The sequence below is a fragment of the Podarcis cretensis genome, assembly GCF_951804945.1.
Source record: "Podarcis cretensis genome assembly, chromosome: 2".
In the NCBI taxonomy this organism is placed as follows: Eukaryota; Metazoa; Chordata; class Lepidosauria; order Squamata; family Lacertidae; genus Podarcis; species Podarcis cretensis.
The window spans coordinates 64,577,050-64,601,257 of NC_137171.1; the positions used below are offsets into that span (position 1 = coordinate 64,577,050).

General features: G+C 43.5%; 1 protein-coding gene across 2 annotated transcripts in view; it reads right to left on the bottom strand.

Annotated features, from left to right (window-relative positions):
* GLRA1 (glycine receptor alpha 1) overlaps positions 1-24,208 on the bottom strand; it is a 92,813-nt gene that overhangs the window by 52,924 nt on the left and 15,681 nt on the right. For both annotated transcript variants that reach the window (XM_079968290.1, XM_079968289.1), the window contains exon 2: positions 5,535-5,665. In XM_079968290.1, the coding sequence (XP_079824416.1) occupies positions 5,535-5,665 (131 nt within the window). The remainder of the gene's footprint in view (positions 1-5,534; positions 5,666-24,208) is intronic.

Consider the following 24,208-nt stretch of genomic DNA (forward strand, 5'->3'; position numbering starts at 1 on the left):
CAGTTTCATCAGACCATATCAGCTTTGTTGGGCTTTGCCTTGCAAGTTTCCAAAGCCCTGAGCATCTAAAGCTGCTTATTTTAGTCCATGTGTGAGCAGATTTAAGCTGGCAGTTTCTGGGGTTTGCTGTTGTTGTTTCTGTTATATTTAGCTAGTGAATTGGATTTCGACTTAATTTCAGCAGAAGGTTTTGTATGTATTCTGTTATACTTCCTCTCAGCCTTTGAGGTAGGGTGATCTATAAATTCAATGCAATGAATAATAACATGCCTCTTTGCAACTGGACTGCAGGAGTAATTGCAGTAGTTAATAGTTCCTTGGTGTTCAGCACAGTTTGTTTATTTGCTCCTCACAGCACAGACGACCACACATTAGAGATTGAAGCCAACAAACGCAGCTTGTTGATTTGTGTCATCATCATCATTAGTTACCGGGGAACCATTAAGGATCTCAGAAAGGGAGTCTTCCTGCCTAGGGTTGCCATATTTCAGACCAGAACATCCCAAAAGTTGTTGAGCTGCTGCTTCTTTTTTATTTTATTTTACAAAAACCACAAAAACCGTGATTTTTCAACTGACTTGCCTAAGATCCGGGACAAAGCACCGCCTTTCAGAAATGCACCCCAGATGTAAATTCCAGGACGTATGGCAGTCTTATTCCTGCCCTTTGGTGGGGTGTGTGTTTGCCCTCACCCCTCCTTTTTCAAAAGATGTGGGCGGTTGACTCCCAAAGGGACGGGGAATTATGTGGGGTCTGGTGGCCAATTAGGAAGCAGCTGGGAACCTGCCTTTATAAGCCTTCTCCTCCCCATAGCCTTTTTCCTGTGCCTTCTCTCCCTCCATGTGGTATGGTGCTTTGGTTAGCTGCGCGTTGAAGGACCTGAGTAGGATTTTTTAAGGAGTGGGGAGATTCTTTGATTAGCCCTGATAATTCCTCCTTTCCCTACCTATTCCACACTGCTGGGACTAATTCAGTTGGCAATTTGGTGAATGGCAGAGAGGAGCTTCTCATGGAGCACTCAATCTGGGCAGATGAGGAAGTGAGAGAGAAAACTGTAGGCACTATTGAGACAAGAGCACCCTTTAGGGGTCTGCCAGTACTTTATCCCTGCTGGGACTTGTGTGTGTGTGTGTGTGGGGGTGCCCTTTAAGTCTGATATGCACGCATTGAATGAACACTGGACAGTGGGTTTTATATTCAAGGCTCACCTAGTTTCCTCCTCATCCTTCATTTTGGGAAATCCAGCTTGTGTTGTCTGCATCACATGCCCAGCGATCTGGAGGGATCTACCAGAGTTTGATAAAATCCTCACCTGCCCATGTTTTCTGATTTCGGTTAATTTACTTGCAGTTTCTCCAACTTGTCATATTTCAGTAAATACAACCTTTACCTCAACATTTGGCCTCACAACTCTTCTTTTTGGTTGCCAGGGCAGAAGCAAACATTACAGTCAGATTTGGGAGGTATTGACAGAGGCAGCTGGCGCACAGTAAGGAGAATGACTGAGCTAAGAGTAGGCAAGTGCCTCATCTTAAGTTCTCCACTGGCCACATGGGATCCCTGTGGGATAGAGGGAAGGGTTCACTATGAGCACAGCCATCTCGGCTCTGTTGACAAGCTGCAACGTGGCTCCAGGGAAGTGGCAGCTGTGAGAGTCGGACTCCACTCGTATCTGGGGCACCCAAGTTTGCGTGTCTTTATGGGTAACTTGATGTTCAAAGGCTTGAGATGGCTCAAGGCTCATCATTGCTAAATTTGGATATGAGGATCGGTCATGAAAAAATAGAAACTTTCCCTTCTGCTCAGCCTCCCGGGGCAGTTAAAACACACAGAGACACACAGACACACACTCCATCAGTTTGGGCTAATTGTTTTGCACCTGATTGCATAGTTACCCTTCCACGTGGCACGATTGCTCTCGAGAATGAAAGGTGTATTCTAATGCCACAAAAATCAGATTCCTCACTTTGCTTAATCGGAACGTGTTTCATGTTATATCAAAAAAGGGCTCACACACAGAGCAGCTCTTTTTGGCCAGTCTTGCCTGGGTGACTGCTCTGGCAAAATGCAGAGTGACTGCCCAAGGCTGATGTTGGAGCAGCTGCTGCGTATTTGTCAAAGGGCAAATTCTTTCATGTGATATGAAATTGTCTCAGATCAGCTGTGGGTTTACTGCAGCAATGGACAATCTAAAAGCACCTTAACTCTGATCCCTTCCTCTTCGACCCCCACCAACTAAACTGGTGGGCAGGAAACCCTAGTGCAGCACCAGTGGTATTTTGTTTTGCAATAAAAAACATACAGCAGCCTTCCCCAACCTAGCGCCCTTCAAATGTTTTGGATGACAGGTCTCATCAGCCCCAGCCAGCATGTCCGGGGATGATAGGAGTTGAAGTACAAAATGTTTGGAGAGCAGGTTGGGGAACACTGTCATAAAGTGTGGAAATAATACATGCTTCTAAACTTCTGTGTATATGTGTCGAGTCCCAGATATATGTACATGGGGCACACACACCCTCCCAGGGAAGGAGGGATGAGTGAAAATCTATTCCAGGAACAAGAAAGGGAGGAGAGAAAGATCTACATCTGCCCCTGTGGATCCTGCCACCTTTGGCTGTTGCATAAGGCTTGCCTCACGGGTGGGCCGGCCCTATGTGTTTTCCACACTTGACACATTTGCTGCAGAAATGACACCACTTTCCTGCAGCAATCATAATGTGTATTAGCACCCATAATTTAAATACATGTGCATATTAATTCCATTTCACCTTTTCATCTCTTTTTCTTCCTTCTGCCTGTCAAAATGTGTATACATTTACTCGTGCTTCACATACCACAAAAGATGAGTCATGAATCTTTATGGCTACATTGGTTGATTGGCTGTGTGCGAGAGGGATTGGGTTCATAGTTATGATGAGTGGTACCACAAAAGAGACAATGATTGATATGTATATGTGGGTGGGTGGTTTCAGGTCACATGCAGGGGAACGTTGACTGAAAAATAAGGAAAACCCCATGAAAAGTCTGTGGGTAGGGAATGACTCACACTCAGAGTAGACCTGTTGAAATCAATGGACAAGTTAGTCATGACTGACTCAGATTAACTGTGTCAGGCCAACACGGCTACCTACCTGAATCTCAGATCCATTGATGAATCTAATCTTAGTATGGTGCATTTGGATCGTAGCCTGTGAATTTCACAGCTGTTTCTAGCAAGATTTTGAGATTATGCATTATAATCCTCCGTACTGCCAGGAGATGCTTACAGCTAGCTGTGACATTAAATTAAATGCAGAGGCTATAAGGGGAGTAATTGAAATATATGGGATTTTGCATAGATCGGAAAACATGGTGTGTAAATATGCTATCCTTTTAGCATATCACTACAGCTAAAAGGCAGCCAGTCAAAATTAAATCAGCATGTGGTAGTTTGTAAGTAGGCAAGTGACAACCCCCCGCCCCCGCCATCCCAACAAAGTACATTAGTTTCATGGAAGTCTGCCATAAAAAAAGATTATAACGAACTGTGGATAAGATCCTCTTTTGTGGGCAATCAGAATTTTGACGACTAGTGGGTAGGATATTCACTGCAACCATTGATATGCTCAGTGGGTGCCTATTACATTAAACTGCTGGCAAATGGGAGCGGATGGCAAGGAACAGAATACTCAGAACCCAAGGTTGTTAGGACTTTCCATTACAGACAGAACATTGTGCTAAATAGATGCTTAAGTAATTTCTTGTGCTTCTTTATAAATCAACAGCATTCTGTGGAGACTTTCATGGAATTGAGGAAATTAAATATACATCCTTCCTTTTTTCATATTTATTTGCTTTTCTAATAGGATTCCATATCAGCAAAATATGAACAAAAATGATACAATAAAGAAAAATCTCTGAAATAAAGAAAAAGGTATTTTTTTAAGATTTCAAAGAATAGACAAAAATTCAGAAAACATTATTTGATTGACTTCCTAGCTCAGGGTCTGTTTTGGGGGTCTAATTCGGCCCCTTTGGCAGTTTATTTCCTGGGGTAAAATCTCTAAAAAAGCTAAAACCATAAAAAGTTCAACAGCTTCAATCCTAAAAAAAGGTTAACAACATTGGTTGGCCCTTTGTTGGCCCTCATGGCACTTCACTTCATCAAATCTGGCCCTCTTTGAAAAAAGTTTGGACACCACTGTGACCTAGCCTATCCTTCCATGTTTCCTTTTATCCCCTCTTTTCCTCACATTTTCTTAGTTCACCCAGTGAACTTTTATACACTTTATTTATTTCTTACTCTGCTGCAAATCTTACCATCCTGCCAGGTAGGTAGATTGTTTGCTTATAATACTTTCCCATATATTCCATAAACAATATCCAGTCCTCTTTATATCTTTCATCATTTTGATTTCTTATTCTAGTGGTCATCCCTGCTAGCTCCACATATTCTAACAGTGTAATGTGCCATTCCTCTTTTGTTTGCACTTTATCTGTTTTCCATTTTTTGCACTAATAATACACGGATGGCTGTTGTCGCATATAGAAACAAATATTTCTCTCTTTGGTGTGTGTGTGGGGGGGACTTTTATTGTTATTAGCCCCAGGAGTAGTGCTTGTGGATTTTTAGAAAAGGATTTTTTTTTTTTAAAAAAAGGATTAATTCAGTATAAATCATTTCCCAATTAAAATTTAAAAATTATAACTATATATATCCTTCCTTGATAGCAATTCTCAGTATTTTGTTTCTCCAAGAGTATCCTTTGCATGGCTCTTCATCCTGTCCAGGAAACAGGCTTAGGCTAAGTCTACACATGAAGCAAAATGAGCTGGACATAAAAGGGTAGAATGGATTGAGACAGTGTATACGGCTTCCAGAGGAATCACATTTTTAATGCTCTCCTATGTAATACGCTCGCCAGAGCAGCTTCGTCATGCTAGCCACGTGACCCGGAAGTGTCTTCGGACAGCGCTGGCCCCCGGCCTCTTAAGCGAGATGGGCGCGCAACCCCAGAGTCGGTCACGACTGGCCCGTACGGGCAGGGGTACCTTTACCTTTACTTTTTTATGTAATACGCTGTATTAATATCTCTCTCTCTCTCTCTCTCTCTCTCTCTCTCTCTCTCTCTCACACACACACACACACACACACACACACAGAGTGCAAGTAGATATCTAGTGTGGTAGGGAAACATTTCTCCTTGAAATGCTGGCTTTCTGCTTGGTAAATCTTTTGTTTGTTTGTTTTATGAGGGCGAGCATTTATAATTTCTTGTCAGTCTCTGAAACTTAAACTGTTTCAGTCCATTCTACCACCACCTCAGAATTCTTAGGCTTTATCCTGCAACATTTGTAGGTTAGCTTTGATCATGAGTTGTGGTCACAGGAAGAAGAGGAGGAATTGAAGAAACACAGGGCAGCAATTAATTAATCTAGGAGCAGGGTCTAGCTCTGTTGTCCCACAGACAGAATCTGGTGAAAACAAGCCCAAATTTCATGTTCTGATCTAAAACAAAATGGAGGTGAAATATAAACCAAGAGTGACTGCATACCTTTAAAATTGGGCCTGATTCTGGCATCGTATCCTGATGTCCTTCCCATCAATTTGTCCAGGAAATCTGAAGGGGACATTAGTTTAGGAGCGGATCGGGCTGCTGCTCCAGTTTCTTTGGAAGCGGCGAGGCTGAGCCAGAAAAGAAGAGAGCAAGCAGAGATTTAATTAGAAGCCTTTTCTTCTCTTGTTGAAATTGTATCTTTTGCCCCATGTTGTGAGGATCTGGGATCAGAATTCATTGCAGCTAGCACACTGTTCCCATTATAAGCCATGACAAATACCTCTGTGGGTTCTTAATGAAGCTGGTCTCTGCTAATTTGTTTGCTCAGCCCAAACATTCCCGAACACAGAATCCCAACTGCTACCCAAGATCAAGCAAGATGACGAATGAAGAAAATCCTTCTGCTAATTTAGGTACAGACCTGGAGGCCGACTTAAATCAGAAATGTGAATTTTGGCATTGTATCCTGGTGGGAAAACACACTTTGCAATTTTTTTTCCCGTTATGAAGCATCAATTACCATGTAATTACATGGCAAATAACAGAGGAGAGCGTGCAGTATGTTGACATTTTCATTTTCTAAAGAGTGGGCAGAGTGTGTGAGCTCTGTCATCTTCCATTTGCTTTAATAGGTAGTTGGAGCCTAAATTCCCAGCACAGTGTGGCGACACTTCAGGGGCCTGTGATTTTTCCTATCTAGGTTAGTCATTATTCATTACAGAAATTTGGCTGCCATGCTGGGATCAAGATACCTCAGTCTTGATCCCAGCTCTCAGTTCTCAGTCTCAAATCCAAACCTACCAAAGACCACAGAGATCAGATTTAACGTTGGCCTTCATCCCTCCATTGATGCATCAGTTGGAGTGTTACAGATATGCATGTCTAGGTCCTGTTGAAATCAGTACATTTCAGGTACTTGCAATTTGCTCGCCCTATTCAATTGAACGGGATGTAGGTGAGACTTGACTTCTCTTAATCTGAACCATAAAGTTTAGTCTGGGAATTGCATTAATAATAATAATAATAATTGGGCAGCTTCCAACAAAAGATTAAGGTAAAGGTAAAGGTACCCCTGCCCATACGGGCCAGTCTTGACAGACTCTGGGGTTGTGCGCCCATCTCACTTAAGAGGCCAGGGGCCAGCGCTGTCCGGAGACACTTCCAGGTCACGTGGCCAGCGTGACATCGCTGCTCTGGCGAGCCATAGCCGCACACGGAAACGCCGTTTACCTTCCCGCTGGTAAGCGGTCCCTATTTATCTACTTGCACCCGGAGGTGCTTTCGAACTGCTAGGTTGGCAGGCGCTGGGACCGAGCAGCGGGAGCGCACCCCGCCGCAGGGATTCGAACCGCCGACCTTTCGATCGGCAAGTCCTAGGCGCTGAGGCTTTAACCCACAGCGCCACCTGCGTCCCTATAACAAAAGATTAAAAATACATTAAAATCTCAGTTATTAAAAACTTCCCTAAACATGGCTGCCTTCGGATGTCTTTTAAACGTCAGATAGTTCTTTATTCCTTGACATCTGGTGGGAGGGTATTCCACAGGGTGGGCACCACTACCAAGAAGGCCCTCTGCCTGGTTCCCTGTATCTTCGCTTCTCGCAGTGAGGGAACCGCCAGAAGGCCCTTGGAGCTGGACCTCAGTGTCTGGGCTGAATGACGGGGGTGAAGATGCTCCTTCAGGTACACTGGGCCGAGGCCATTTAGGGCTTTAAAGGTCAGCACCAACACTTTGAATTGTGCTTGGAAATGTACTGGGACCTAAAAGGCATGTAAGTCTAAACAATGAAGCAACCCACAAGGAACTAAGTATCAGGGATTTGACTGTTATGAGTGTGTGGAATATGAAGGTACCCATCTGACATCCAGACCTCATCCCTTCATGAGTTTTACTGATTCAACTTCTAAGAGCTTGGTGTTCCGACAGTGAGGATTGGCTCTCCTCCCTCCCTTTACTATCTGAGATGAAGGTAGAATCATGAATGACTTCAGAAGGGCTGGGAAGTGAGTTAAGGGACTAGATCTCATGGGGATTGTGTAAATCATTCACACTGCAGGATGAGCTATAGTGCGAATCCAATGTACAAATCCTACAGCACCTTCCTAGGAAATTGAGGCATAAAAATATCTTGGATTGTATTCAGAGTTTGTACTGATGCACCATCACAATAAACTGCATCCACCTTTCAGCACAGAAACATATCCCATAACAATACTCATTGCGTTCGGGAGTTTCGCCTGCTGCTTTTGCCCTAGAGAGACTCCTTCCTTTTTTGTGGGCTGAAAAGAGAAATCATTCAGACATTTGTCTAGATTACAGTAGCTGGTTGAGCTAATTGACCAGGCTGATAAAAACTAGCTTGACCAGTGGAGGATGTGATTGCCAGAACACATACACAGTTGCATAGCCATGCTTCTATAGGTTGATTATGGAGAGATGGTGTTGCCTGAGGGGTCAGGGTCAGATCCAGGTTCTGGGAGGCCCTTAGGCAGGATGTCTTCAGTGGCTTCCCTCCCTCAGAAGAACTTAAGAAGAACCTGTTGAATCAAGCCAATGACTCATCTAGTCCAGCACCCAGGTGTCTTCTGGGAAGCCCACAAGCAGCACCTGAGCACAACAGCACTCCACTCACCAGCAATTCCCAGCAGCTGGTATTCAGAGGCGTACAGCCTCTAACAGCGGAAGTAGAGCATAACCATCATGACTAATAGCCACTGACAGCCGTATTCCCCATGAAGTGTGGGGAGTGCTGTCACACTCAGATCCTGCATCTGATTGGCCACTGTGTTGGGCTAGATGTCTCATTGGCCCGACCTAGCAGGGCTCTTAGCTTCTTGTGTTCAGAATGGAAAGGGGAGGGCAACAACATGGAGGAACAAGATGGAGGATTTTTCTGTTCATCAGGGGGCTCACTGTTGAGGTGTTGGCCTAACAATGCCAATTCCTGGTGTTGGTTCTAGGGAAGAGTAATTGGGTGCAAAAAGACCCCGTTGCAGTCCTATAGAGTAGAAATGCACTCCTTTTGTCGACAGCAATAATTGTCTCAGGTACAGTGGTACCTCAGGTTACATACGCTTCAGGTTACAGACGCTTCAGGTTACAGGCTCTGCTAACCCAGAAATAGTACCTTGGGTTAAGAACTTTGCTTCAGGATGAGAACAGAAATCGCGGTGCAGCAGTGCGGCAGCAGCAGGAGGCCCCATTAGCTAAAGTGGTGCTTCAGGTTAAGAATAGTTTCAGGTTAAGAATGGACCTCCAGAATGAATTAAGTTCTTAACCCGAGGTACCACTGTGCTTAACAACACTCGTGACTTGGCTACGTTTGCCGAGAGAAAAACAATAACGGCCACAACTGTTTCTTGAATTACAAAATATTTTCTACGCAAGGCAGGTTTGTTTGGAAGCCCTTTGCAGGGTTCCTGCCATATCCCATTTCATAAAATGTTTATGGTTCAGAGGAGTGTGTGTCCAGGGTGGGCCTTTTCCTTTTTGTGTGTGTGTGGGGGGGTGAGGGAGAGAGAATTTCTCTGGGCCTCACGCATGGAGGGTCCCGCATCAACAGCATGTGCCAACTGAAGAAGAATCAACACTGACCAGGTGGAGTGTGGTGGAAGCAGGGAAGCCTCTATGGGCAGTGTAGCCTCCTGGCCTCTCAGAATCTTAAATGGGCCTTGGGTGTGTGTGTGTGGAAACCCATCACTCATTTCATAAAGCAAACCTATTACTCTCATTAAAAAACAGCGCAAGTGTAGTTTATATAGATATAAATATAGGAAGCTACTTTATACTATGGCTCATCTAGCTCATCCACACTGACTGGCAGCTTCTCTCGGGGGTTTCAGAATGGGGACATTCCTAGTCCCACCTGGAAATGCTGAGAATCAAACCACAGATCTTCTGCATGCAAAGCAGATACTCTACCATGGAGGTACTGCCATTCCCCTACATAAAATGATTGCCTACATATTCAAAAGTCACAAAGTCACAGGTAACCAGTGATTTAAAGGAGATAGAATCCACATTCTAGTACAAACCTGCCAAATTCTGGCTGTAATGGTGGGTGGATAGCAAAGTGCCCCATTTCACATTCCAGCCCCTTGACCTTCATGAACACTCTGTGACATCCAGGGAATTATTAATGGGGTAATTTCCTGCAAATTACAATTGACTGCTCTGGGTTTATTCTCTGCTCCCCTCCTTTAAATTTGTTTTTCCTTTGTTTCATCAGTAAAGATGTTGCTCTGCCTCTGGAAGGTACAAATTTATGGGCAGAAATTATTTGGAATATGAAATCAGGGTTCTGTTTGCCTGCACTGCTCTTTCACAGAGAGTGCCTCCAGCTCTGGAATGAGTTCATTTATTGTTCATTTAAGGTGATACATATATCTAGGGTGCATTCTACCAAGCACTGCTTCCTTAGAAGAGCCATTTATTTTCATAAGAATAGTGAGGAAAGCATCTGACGGACTCCACATTTGAATCTCAGGTCAGTGATTCCTTGAGGATGTAGATATTCCAGACTAAGTATGGATCTTTTCTGCTGGTAAAACATTCCTTATTCACTTCAATGGAGAGGAACCTTCCTCACCTCCCTGACAAACACATGAAAATATGTCGTTTTCCTAGGAATGAATAGACAAAGACATCTTAGAGAAATACAGGTGCTTTGTGTGTATGCTGGCGTACATGAGAGCACTGGGGGCTCTGTTAATCAGGAGGCTATATTTCCATACTCTCCAACATCTAATAACAACAACAACAACAACAACAACAACAACAATAATAATAATAATAATAATTATACCCTGCCCATCTGGCTGGGTTGCCTCAGCCACTCTGGGAGGCTCCCAATAGAATATTAAAAACACGATAAAACATCAAACATTAAAAACTTCCCTAAACAGGGCTGCCTTCAGATATCTTCTAAAAGTCAGATAGTTGTTTATTTCCTTGACATCTGATGGGTGGGCGTTCCACATGGTGGGTGCCACTACCGAAAAGGCCCTCTGCCTGGTTCCCTGTAACCTCACTTTTCGCAGTGAGGGAACCGCTAGAAGGCCCTCGGAGCTTGACCTCAGTGTCCGGGCTGAATGACGGAGGTGGAGATGCTCCTTCAGGTATACTGGGCCGAGAATGTTTAGGGCTTTAAAGGTCAGCACCAACACATTGAATTGTGCTCAGAAACGTACTGGGAGCCAATGTACGTCTTTCAGGACTCGTGTTATGTGGTCTAAGGAAAACTGGAACATGAACCAGTCCCTCAACACACTTGAAATCCCACAATCCCACCAATGCTTCCGAACCCTTCCACAGATACACCAACCCTATTCAGTGACCTCCACTTCTCTCCTTGACAGAGGCCCTACCCCTCTCACTTGCCCCCCCTTGGGACTCACAACTCCCCTCCCCCCTGCACCACCCCACTGATGGTCTCCACCCTTGTGCACCTTTGCCCACCACTGCTTCGCCTCTCTACCCAGTTGCTCACCAGCCCACAATACACACATGCACACACATGAAGGCTGCCGTGACTCCTCCCCCATGGTTTATTTTTTGCCAGGTCTGATCTCATGATGTACTTCCAGAGCCTGGTGCCGCTCAGACCACATAACACAGAAGAGGAGGAATGGCACGCGGGTGCAAGCTGAGAGCACAGCACCCAGGAATGTGTGTCCTTTTCATCTCACACTCTTGAAGAGCCAGATGACTTGTGTGAGAGCACGGGACCAAGAAATGAATATTCCTGGATGCAATGGCTTCTGTAATTCTGAGATGTCCCAGTCAAATCAGGATGTTTATGGTGGTATTATTTCTCTGAAATGTACTCTAAATATAGTGAGGTGAAAAAGGAGGCAAATTGCCTGCACTTTTGATAACTATGCAGGAGAGGGGATTTTGGCAGGTAGACCTTGCATCATCTGGCTACCCTATCCAAAGCTGGCTGCACAGATTTGTATGTCTGCATGTGTGCATGCACATATGTGCAGAGGAATAAGGAAGCACTTGTTTTAGAGAGGCCTGAACAATTATTCCACTGGAAGCCAATATCTTCCCTTGAGCAATATGGGCTGCGGCTGCTTTAAAAATTGGTATCTTTGCTTTGCAAGCTCAGGAGAAAACAGGGAGAGAGGGAATCAATACTGGGCTGTAAATCTGCATTCCAAAAGAGGTTCTGCATGGAAATGAGCCTGGAGAAAAAAAATTCAATTAAACAGCAAATGAGTTGGTGCCCAAAGAATCCTGCCAGTTCAGCAGAGAGGTGCCAGAAAATGCAATATACTGATTTCTTCTCATTAACTACGGGCTATAGGGAGACCATAGGGAATGATGCAATAAAATATCTAGGAGTTTGGGGTTTGTTTGTTTTATAAAACAACAACTCCAAAGGAATTAGATGCATAAACCTTATAGTTTTCTTTAAAATGTGATAAAAGGTCCAAGTTAAATCAGCTGGTTTTCTTTTCATAGGGACACAATTTATTCTGGTATGTTAGGAAAGTGAAAAGGCAATAACTGACTGGCAAGCCAGTGTTGGAGTTTGTGCTACTTTTGTCTGATTAGTGCCCCTTACATGTGTCCAGCTTTATCCAGAGCAGCTGCAAATTATGACTATATTGAGAAAAGGGCTGGGGGATGACCAAACTAAGACTATTCGTAGCTACTAGCTATGATGGCTATGCTCTGGCTCCATGGTCAGAGGAAACATTGCTTTTGAATACCATTTTCTAGAAACCAGAGGAGGGGAGAGTATGCTTGCTGGTTATCCAGAGGCATCTGGTTGGCCACTGTGAGAACAGGATGCAGGACTAGATTGCTGGACTCTTGGCCCAATCTAGCAAGCATATGTTCTTATATTCTAAACTAATACAGGTTCTGGAATGACCAAATCCTTAAGCCATTGTTTCTCATTTTACTCTTTGTTCTTTTCCAGGCAGCTCAAGGTGGTGTACATAGTTCTCCTCTCCTTATTTAATCCCCACAACAACTCTGTGAGGTAGGTTAGCCTGAGAGGCAGTGACTGGCCCAAGGTGACCCAACGAGCTTCATGGCCAAGTGGGGATTAGAACCCTGGTCTCTCAGGCCCTAGTCCGACACTCTAACTACTACACCACACTGGCTCTCTTATTGCTTTTTGATTGTTTGTGTTAAACACACAGGTGTTTAAAGGGGTGCAGAGCACACGCTGGCAAAAAAAAATAAATTCCTGCCTACAACAGAACCTGATACAGGTTTAATTAACAAAGTCACAGAATTTCTCATTATCAGCACTGCTGCTGCTGGATCACGTTCCTTTCATGGGGTTTGTTGTATGGATGCTAGGTATTTATTTAGGAAAGAAGAAACATAAAAATAAGGGGAGGGCATTTTCCACCTTCCTTCTTCTTTCACTGGTGTAAACCAGTGGGAGATTCCTTTCATTGGGGGTGGAGCGTACCCTGCAGCCATCAGCCTAATTCTACGCAGGTGCCAAGGAGAGGGAAATATGGGGTGGGGTGACGGGTAGTAGAATGTGAGAAGTATAGGAGCAACCCTGGTATGTATGTATGTATGTATGTATGTATGTATGTATGTATGTAGTATACTGCCATACACCTGTAGATCTCAGGGTGGTTCATAGCATAAAGTAACTTTCCCCACATATTCCTACTGGAATTTCAAAAACACAGTAGATGATTTATGTATGTGCTATAAGCTGCCCAGAGTGGCTGGGGTATAAATAATAAAATCATCATCATCATCATCATGTGAGTAGAGGAACCAGAAGGATACTCTGGTAGATCATATGATTTGCAGAAAATGGGGAGAGGGAGAACCATGTATGCTACTTTGAACTCCTGGGAGGAAAGGCAAAATATAAATATCATAAATAAATAAATGTGTCAGTAGAACAAGAGAGAGAAAAGGGGGTGGACTGCCAAGTGGTTGTTTGCACATGTGTATAGTGTTTTCCACAGAAAATTAAAAATAAGGTTTACAGAGAGCTGAATTCCTGCACAAAGTACACAATATTACAGCCAAAGCCCTATTTAGTTTCAGTGGAGCCAAACAAAGCATGCTCACATAGTACAGCTTTGAAAAATGTTAAGAACACATGTGTGCTGCTTTTGCCACCACTGTTGCTGTTGCATTTTGTGACACTACCACAGCCTTTACTGAAATCTAAGATTATTCTCAGGGACGCAGGTGGCGCTGTGGGTTAAAGCCTCAGCGCCTAGGGCTTGCCGATCGAAAGGTCGGCGGTTCGAATCCCTGCGGCGGGGTGCGCTCCCGCTGCTCGGTCCCAGCGCCTGCCAACCTAGCAGTTCGAAAGCACCTCCGGGTGCAAGTAGATAAATAGGGACCGCTTACCAACGGGAAGGTAAACGGCGTTTCCGTGTGCGGCTCTGGCTCTGGCTCTGGCTCTGGCCAGAGCAGCGATGTCACGCTGGCCACGTGACCCGGAAGTGTCTCCGGACAGCGCTGGCCCCTGGCCTCTTAAGTGAGATGGGCGTACAACCCCAGAGTCTGTCAAGACTGGCCCGTACGGGCAGGGGTACCTTTACCTTAAGATTATTCTCTCCTCCACTTTTTGCATTTGGCCAGATAAAAAGAGCAGTGACTATAGCCACAACAGTAGTTACCAAGATGCTAACTAATGAATGGGTCTTCCTGGTCATATGCATATGTGGATTTAGGGAAGCACAACTGGTGGTTCCGTTACACTGGGCTCAGAGCCTGAGGGGCACCACAACTATGATGCATAAAAGAAGGTGGGGGGTGCCAATTTTTGATGTCACAAAGGGTGCTACTGAAATTTGAGACTCCAGTATCCACCACTGCCTTGTGGATGCAATTGCTTCTGTCTTTCAATCCACTATTTCAATAGGAACACATGATTGCTGTTGATTTGGGTTTGCTCTGGGGCTATTAGCACTATTCTTGTTTGATCCAGTTGTCTGCTCCAATTGGTATTTTTATTGAATCTTATCAACGTTTTAGATTCCTTATGTGCATTCAATTTTAGTGCCTTTTTATTGTAAACTGCTTTGATCCCTATGGAGGTGGTGGAATATACTTTTGTGACAAATATTACAGGAAAATAAAATGGCCCACATACGGGTTTTCTGGATAAATGAGGTTTTGCTGCAGTCAGAAAGGCTTAATATAGCACATGTTTTTAAGATGTGAGCTAAATAGGGGTCTCTTTGGAACCAATTCTTAACAACTGGATATTCATTTGGCTGTTTGCTGCCTAATCTTTTCTAAAGTTCCATGTTGCTTAGAGGTAGTTTCAACTGATTGCTTACCTGCTCAGTGATTCTTGGGCTTCAAGAGATGAGTTTTTGGAACTGACGCAAGAAAGTGGTTGGAGATGACTTGATTTATTTCATGTTGGTGTGAGCAAGCAGCTGTCTTAGCCTGTATGCAGTGGTGTAGGAAAGGGGGTGCAGTGGGTGTGGGCCTCCCTGGGTGTCATCACTGAGGGGGGAAGTGACAAAATGGCAAAAATATGTGTTTTTGAAAAAATAACTCTCGCACCCACCGCACACCCCTTTCTATTGCTGCCTCCAACTTTGCAGGTAGAGCACAGCCTTTATGGCTAGTAGTCTTCAACAGCCTCTCCTTCATGAATCTGCCTAATCCAGAGGCATAGCTAGGTGAGGTGGGGGGCACAGGGTGTCACACCATGGGGCCTGCAGTGTGCCTGAGCCACGCATCTCTCCTGAGGGGGAGGCAGTGGGTGGACTGCCTGCAAGCTCTGCACTGCTTTTTTGAGCTGCTCGGGGCTTGCATTTGCCCACCTCCTCAGCCACCCTACAGCTGAGGGGGAGGCTGTGGACAGACTCCATGCAAAATGCTTTGGCTCGCCCCGCCCCCATGGGCAGCTTGCCCCACCCCCACAGGCAGTTCTCTCTGCCCCCAGCTGCGGGGCGTGTGCACCACCCCAGGCACCTGAGCTGCTAGCTACACCGCTGCCTGAATGCCACAATGGAATGTGAATGGCACAGCTGAAAGTGCAAGGTTCCTGAAACTTATCATCAGTCCTTTGAGTCAGTTAGTCTTCTAGGCAGGGCTGGATTTTGCAAAATGCCATTGATTACAGTTGCAGCAAAATGGAGGCACCTGCAAATAAGGTAATTAGGGCTGCCATTTTTTACTTGCAGGCCTCAACAAAGGATGTTTTGCTTCTGCTTTTGATTTCTGCATTTTGTGGGTGGGGAAGGTCTGCAGAAGACTTAGCTAACTCTCCCAAGTCAGAGTCTGGCACTCTAACCATTGCAGCACACCAGCTCTGTCATCTGCAGTGCTTCCTGAACATGGAGATCAGTGTTGCAATGGGGTAGCTGAATTATTTCTCAAAAATAACAGGGCACAAGCCATTCATACAGTGGCTTCCCCCATCCATGGCAAATGAATCAGGCACATTTGTTTCATAAACCCTTCCTTTCCATAGAAAAGCACGTGGACCTTAGCTACTCTGATTGGTGCTACTAGTTGTGAGCATTTTCACACTTTCTCTGTCAACTGTCAGCAGCTTTCTCTTTTCCAACATTGCTGAATGTCATAATATTTTGCATCGTATCTAACCATCCTTCCCCACCTCTGGCCACTCATTCAAAAATAATGCACCAAGATTATTACACTTGCTATCGGCTTAAGGAGACTAACAGAAGAGATCGTAAAGGAAAAAGAGAAACTATACGAACAAGATATGATGTGGCAACACCAAGATAAGACTGGATAGAATTATGAACTTTGTTTGGACTGATTGGGACTGATTTGGACATTAACGCAGTAATAAGAAGATGATCTGAATTCCCCTTTGGATCTTGAAGCATGGGTTCCCCCAACAAAATTTAAAAATTTGGCTTTGTAATTCGGAATTTATATGATGTGATTTAATTTGATGTGATTGGCCAGTTAATAAAAATTATTTAAAAAAAAACAACAAAACAAAAATAATGCACCAAGAAACCAGTGTGTCTGCAGCTCTACTCTTAAGCATGCTGAAGGTTGGTCCATGTTAGAAAGTAACCTCCATGCTTTGCTGGTCAGTGGCCACCACTTTGTTGGTCAATGGCCACCACTAGAAAGTTAGTGGTCAGGAAGTGCTCACAAGGAATCATTATTAAGATGAACTGGTACCTATTGTATGAGCCCAGCACAAGTCCAATCTGCTTTTGATGCAAACTGTTCTTTAGATGGAAGCAAGTTCTACCTGGAATTAGATCTCAGTGATCACTATGCAACTGCTTGGGGACTCAACTCAAGGGTTAACATGGCCTTCACAAACCTGGTGCATTTCAGATGTTTTGGACTACAACTTTCATCAGCCCCAACCAGCACTTGGTTCAATCTGATACCTGCAGAGGACCTAAGCATCATTATTTGAATGTCTGCAATCCCCTCTGCCATTCCATTGTAAGACTGTGCCCAGATACAGACTCCATGGCTTCAACATCACTCCCATTTTCTCCTCCCCTTGCTTTGCTTACCAGCTAAAATGCTTGCACACTATTCTGTGATAATTTGGTTGTCCACCTAAAGGCATTTGTCATTTTTTCCTTGTGACCCAACACAACTACATTGACTTCTTGTGTGCCTTATTGCCTTGTCATATATCCCCCATTCTTGTTAACTGTGGCTGAATCATAATCTTTCGTTCAAAAGTAGGAAAGCCATCAAGAATACCAGCTGATGTTCATCTCTTGTGTTGCTGCCGCAACTCAAGAAGCATATTGCAGAGTGAAACGAGTTTCAGAAAAGGACAACCAAAATAAATAAAAAAAGGGTCAGGAACATCTCTCCTAGGAGTACGTGTTACAATATTTGGAGCTTTTCAGTTGAGAGTAAAAGGCAGCAATTGGGAGAGGCGTGTGAAAACTATGTACGATGCTGTGAAGGTGGATAGGAAGAGGTTTTTCTCCCTATCTCATAATACTAAGACTTGGAAGATTTGCGACAAAGGCAGTAATTCTTCACACAGCACAAGATGTCACAATAGCCACCACCTCGAAGAGCTTTAAAAGGGGATTAGACACGTTTGTGGAGGATAAGGCTGAATTACCTCCAGCATCAGGGATAGTATGCCTCTGAATGCCAGTAGCTGGAAAGGAAAAGTGGAGTGAATGCTGTTGTGTTCAGGTCCTGCTTATGGGCTTCCAATTGGTTACTGTGACAACAGGATGCTGGGCTGGATGGGCCTTTGGTCTGATTCCACCAGGGCTCCTTTTACTTCAAGCAACGATGCTGCTCTGTCATTGGTGGGTAGCACTTTTCATCACAATATAAACCCATCTTTCATAAATACATTCAAGTGATTTCTGTTTGAAAGGGGAAAGCGGGGTATACAATTTTGTATAAATAAATAACTCTCTCACTCAGGCGGCTTACAAAGTGATGTTTAGTATCTCTGACAAAGGGAAGCACAGGAAAACACTAATCAGGGACATGCCTCATAAATATGCCAAATGAGAAAGCAAGACACCATTTTTAATTATAGTTATCTGCATTCATTCCTGTTTTATGCACCAGTCTCAACTGGTGAGCTACCTAACTTTGCTCCTCCAGTAATGGATATTATTATTTAAAATAAGTGATTAAATGGTATATCCTGATATACATCTATCAGCTCTGATATTCAATGTAACATACAACATGGATCAGAAATTGGCCTTCTGAATATTTTCATATGGCATCGCAGCATCATGCCCTCTGTGCTCTGATTCAAGGAGAGTGTCCCTCCATTTTCTCAAGATTGTATCTGAAAAACAGAACCTGCTGGCATCATCCTATATGACTCTTGATAGTTTTGGAGCTGCTTTAGCTATTCTTTCCTTCAAACACATCTCCTCCTAACCTGCACAACTTTTTCTGTTTCTTTCCATTTTCATATTTAACTGGTTCTTTCCTCCCTGATTCTTGTTAGATATTTTCTGTCCAGTACCTTCCGAGTCTTCCGTACATGCACATACTTACAGTCATACCTCATGTTATGGACGCTTCAGGTTACGTGTTTTCGGGTTACAGACCGCAGGAAACCCAGAAGTACCGGAACGGGTTACTTCCAGGTTTTGCCGCTTGCACATGCGCAGAAGTGCTAAATTGTGCTTTGTGCATGCGCAGAAACACCAAATCGTGCCAGAACCTGCACAGACACGGTGCTTCAGGATGCGAACACTGCGAGTTGCAGATGTGCCTCCGTCACAGATTATGTCCGCAAGCCGAGGTTCTACTGTACTTCATTTCAGTGTATTCTGCCACTGTATTCTGCTCTGGTCAGACCTCACCTGGAGTACTGTGTCCAGTTCTGGGCACCACAGTTCAAGAAGGACACTGACAAACTGGAACGTGTCCAGAGGAGGGCAACCAAAATGGTCAAAGGCCTGGAAACGATGCCTTATGAGGAACGGCTAAGGGAGCTGGGCATATTTAGCCTGGAGAAGAGGAGGTTAAGGGGTGATATGATAGCCATGTTCAAATATATAAAAGGATGTCACATAAAGAAGGGAGAAAGGTTGTTTTCTGCTGCTCCAGAGAAGCGGACACGGAGCAATGGTTCCAAACTACAAGAAAGAAGATTCCACCTAAACATTAGGAAGAACTTCCTGACAGTAAGAGCTGTTCGACAGTGGAATTTGCTGCCAAGGAGTGTATTGGAGTCTCCTTCTTTGGAGGTCTTTAAGCAGAGGCTTGACAGCCATATGTCAGGAGTGCTTTGATGGTGTTTCCTGCTTGGCAGGGGGTTGGACTCGATGGCCCTTGTGGTCTCTTCCAACTCTATGATTCTATGATTCTATGATTCTATTCTATGATTCTATGATTTCTTTCTCCTCAGACAATTTATAGGCTTGTAACCTTATGCCTCTAGCTTATCTTTCGATATACTTAGATCAAGGGTGGGAAAGCTTCATCCCACAGTCCAGACATGGCCCCCTAGGATTTCCCATTTCACCATGAGCCAATTTTCCTCAAACCATGACCAGACTAAAAAGGTTCCCCATGTCTAACTTTGTAACTTTGGTACAAGGGTAGCTAACATGGACCCCTCTACATGTTATTGGATTCCAACTCCTATCAATCCCAGCCAATATGGCTATTGGTAATAGATTAAGGGAGTTGTGTTCCAACAACATCTGGAGGGCACCAAATTGGCTATTCCTGAAGAAGACAGGACTCACATGCCCTCAAACTTTCTCCAAAGTGTAGTTCTAATTATTGCATTAGCACTTTTTATATATATTCTGCCACCTGCTGCATAAAAATAATTAGACAGTAATTTAAAATGCCTGGGGGGAAAATCTTCAGAAAGCATAGTTTTTTTTAAAAGAGAGAGAGAGATTAAATATTAAAATGGGCAGCACAATCAATATTTGTATATAATTCAATTAAAAAACCAGCCAGGCTCATTTTCTGAATGTATTTCTGGCTGACGTGTGTGGCCTCTGAATGGGTAGTTTTCTGCAAGATATGCAGCAGCTTCAGTGCTTCTAATGTGGCTAAAATATCCTCCCTCTGCTTCTGTTCCCTCATCTGTTAAAAAACAAACAAAAAACAAAAAGCACCCACATGAACATACACAAATCCCAAATAAAGTGTCTTATAATTCTTTGCCAATCAAATGAGATGAAATGATAGAATATCACAGAAGTAAGAAGTAAGGATAAGGAAAGCGGTTTTGAAATTTGACTTGCTGACTCACATTTTATGGGGTCTTAAAAGCCAGAAATTTGATAGTCCTGAAGATGGCAGAAGGAAAGCATAAGATCAAATTCCATACGAAGTGTAAAGAGGCATGGAGGATGTGCAAACTGCTGAAGAAAAGCAACCTGCAGTGACTGAGGGAGGGGTGTGCATGAGAGAGAGAATGGACTGGCTATAATATGATATAGACTGAGTGGGTAACAGTTTTCAGCTTGAGGGTCTCATTTCATTCTGGACAACGTACCAGAGAACACAGAGACAAAACGTGGGTGGGGCAACAAATGGACATTTAACATTTTTATAGTAAAATAGTTTCTACACATGCCCACACACTAGCCTCTATCCTGCATCTGGAAAAGCAAGAGGCATCACCAGAATTCAAGGCCACATTCCAAAAATATGTGTATTGGCTCTTTTTTCAAGTTGTGTTTTCTACAGATCAGTTTCATTTGTTGTGAGACATTAGTGTTGCCTACATTGTTAGGTTAGGAAGAAAAGAGGAGGAGGGGGAATGGTGAGTGGGGTGGGGTTGGGTGGAAATGCTTCTATTCTTCTACTTAGTGTATGTGTGGGGTTTTGTGTCAGCATCACTTGTGTGAGTTCTTTTACTTTTCACTTGTTGTATTTCCTTGGTGGTGAGAGAGGTTGAGGGTAGCCTAGGATGCGGTTGGCTGTCTTTGGTTGGCTGTAGTGAGATTTGTTTTGTGTGTGAGTGGGGTATGTATGTGTGTGTGTTTTTGAGAGACCTGTCAGGAGTAAGCATGGACCAATGGTATCAAATTGTATGGAAAACAGCCTAATTAGAAAAACTAACCAATAAACTGGAACTGACATGGGCAGTGCTTTTTTCCTGGGGGTACACATACCCCTAAACAATTTGTGAAACTAAGTTTGACCTCATTGAGGGGCAGTTTTTCAATATGAGTAGGAAAATGAGAATGCCCCTAAACATATTTTTTTTTAAAAGCAAAAAAGCACTGGACACGGGGATAAATAGAAGAAGACGCCTTCATTCTGGTATGGTTCCCCTTTATCAAATACACAGTCCTAGCCTTGAGTTTATTTACACTTGGTACAGATAATGTTCACCCATGGTTTGTACCTAGACATGAAAGCAGGAGGGGAATCCCACTTGAAATCTGTTGACAAGTCCAATGTTTTCACCATGTGTTAAGCTGTTATGCAGCCTTACTTGAAGCTCATTGTTTGAACAGCTTAACCTCATCAGTGGCTGAATTACAGCCGTGGGCTGAATGATGCCATTGCAGCTCAATGAGGGTGTAAATTCCAGGGCTCTGCAGTCGGTGCTCACTTGGTACATGAGAGAGCCTGCTGAGGCCTTTAGCTTTTAGAGTCTGACCACTTAGTTCCAGGTCACAAACTCTTTGGCCTTGAAGAGTCCTTAGTTCTGTCCGCAGTGACTCAGCCAAGATGGCCCCTTCTCCCCCATTATATGCTTACACCCTTTTTATGGGAACCCCATGGAAGATTGTACATGCAAACAGAAAGCACGGGAGATGACAGGTGGGGTAAAATTGCCCTCGCATGGCGTGTTAGTCATTCGGAAGGCTCTTTCCAAATGGAAATGCTGAAAAAAGGAGAGGGAGGAAACAAATGCTCTTCAGACTGCAGCGAACTTTACGTGCCAGGGCCACATCCTCTCGCCCGCATCTCCTTGCTGCAAAAGCTTCTTCCAAACCTATAAAACAGCCCAATTAAACTGATTAAAACCAAGGAGAGCCACGGCAGGCTGAGATTGCGGTAGGACTCAGCTAAGCAAAAGGTGGCTCACTGTCGCAGAGCAAAAGGAGAACACGCAGCCTCGTAAGCAAAGCAAGCCGTCAATGAGCCAAAGCCCAGCTGCAGAAACAACAAAAAGGGAGTGTTGCTCTTGGTGAATCCCTTGTATGCAGGGATGACACCCTTTCTCAAACCATTTTGATGGGATCCAAACTACAGCAACATTAACTAGAAACTGTTTTCCTTTCTTGCACTATTCGCTCATTTGATTTATAAGCATTTATTTTCAAATGGTTAATATTTCAATTCAGGTTGGCCGTCCCTGTCCCTCCCCTGCTTTCTTTACGTTTTGTTCTTTGCAAGTGGCTACAAAGCAGCAAGTCTCATTATGGCTTGTCTACAGGCTTAATGACAGCTCTGGCTTTTTTATTATGTGCCCAAGGAAAAAATGAACATTTCCCATCAAGCTTACTGTCCGTGACTTTCCAGAGGACCCTGGCTCCAAAGTCACAGAGGCAACTGGAAATGTCTGTCCTTGTACATGCCCATAATATTAGATGAGCTGATACATCCTAATGGCATTGCCCACTGTACGAGATGAACCACTCCTGCAATTCAAGGTATGGGGCAAGCAATTTGGTATGGTATGACATATGGCATTAAGTATAATCCTATCTCATTTTCGATTAAGCTGGCTGTGATCATGTCATGAGCCACACATCTATCTATCTGTCCATCCATCTATCCATTTCCATATTATAACACAGTGGTTAAATGCCTGAACTATCAGTTCAATTTCACCACAGATGTGAAGTCACTTCACAACCTAAGTGAGTCTCATCCTCAGTCAACCTCCTGTAATATGAAGAGTCATAATGCTATCTTACCTTGCTGTGTTACTGTAAGGATTGCTGAGACAATATTTGCTATGTAGACCACTCTGAGCATTTAGGAAATGCACTGTATATGCACTTTTCATTCATAGGCCTAAGCAGAATTGGTGAGACGCTCATATTTCTTTACCACAGAACAAACCCTGAGCCTGCAAAAGATGTATACACATGCCTTATTTTTTTATCTTACTCTAGGCAGTGCTGCAAACTTAAACACATTGAAATCAATGGGACTTAGACTTATGTTTAAGATTTAGATGTGAAGGGTTCATCATAAGGGCATCTCCTACACCTGGAGGATCAGAGCTGTAAGAATACAATGAATGTATAATTCAGACAGTGTCTCATTTGCAGTCAAGAAAGAATGAAAGCCATAACTACAGCCTCTTGAAACTATTGGGAACATATTCATTTACTGCAGCATAGCTTGGATACGTCCCTTGATTTCCCTATTACTTATCTGATGCTATTCTATCTATATCACTTCATCTTAATAACATTTGTATTTGCATGGATGTGGCACACAGGAGCAGTTTGCTATAAATGTTTGGCGGTCTCCATGCATGGACTCTTATCATTTGTCAAAGTTGGATACGAGATTGCAGCTGTGGTTTTCTGTAAGCAGCAGTGGATTTTATCTATCTCTTCCTATATATTTCTTGACTGAAGATGCAACGTCTAGCATGTATAGAATCTGTTGTTGCCTTTGATTTCATGAAATTGCACAGCAAACTCTTTTTTAAAAAGAACACCCTGATAACCGATTCAGTCCATCACAAATCACACGCACCGTAATGTTTCTGTAACAATAAAAATATTTTTTTAAAACAGAAATGCAAAATAAACAAGGTGATAATACACTTAAAGAACTATCAGTGTTCAATAAAAATATTTTTTAAAACAGAAATGCAAAATAAACAAGGTGATAATACACTTAAAGAACTATCAGTGTTCAAATGTGAAAACTCGTTTCACATAGAAGTGTTTATCAGGCAGTAATCTGATGAAGCGGTTTGTGGAACTTAAAAGTTTCACATTCCTGTATCCTTAGAAATTAGTCCAGCAAAAGTTCTAACTTTGTCTATTTGCATTTCTTATCTTTAGGCTCAGAAGTGCAATTATAGTACAGTGATCCTATAGCACTCTTCCCTAACCTGGAACCCTCCAGATGTTTTCAAGTCAACCCCAACCAGCATGGCCACTGTCATGGTGCAGTTGACTGAGGCTTATGGAAGTCATTGCATAAAACATCTAGAGGCCACCTTGTTGGCAAAGGCCATTCTATAGCTAAGGGATGGCCTATGGGTGAATTCACATATGGATGTTCATTGGTCAGTCACTGCAGTGTTGA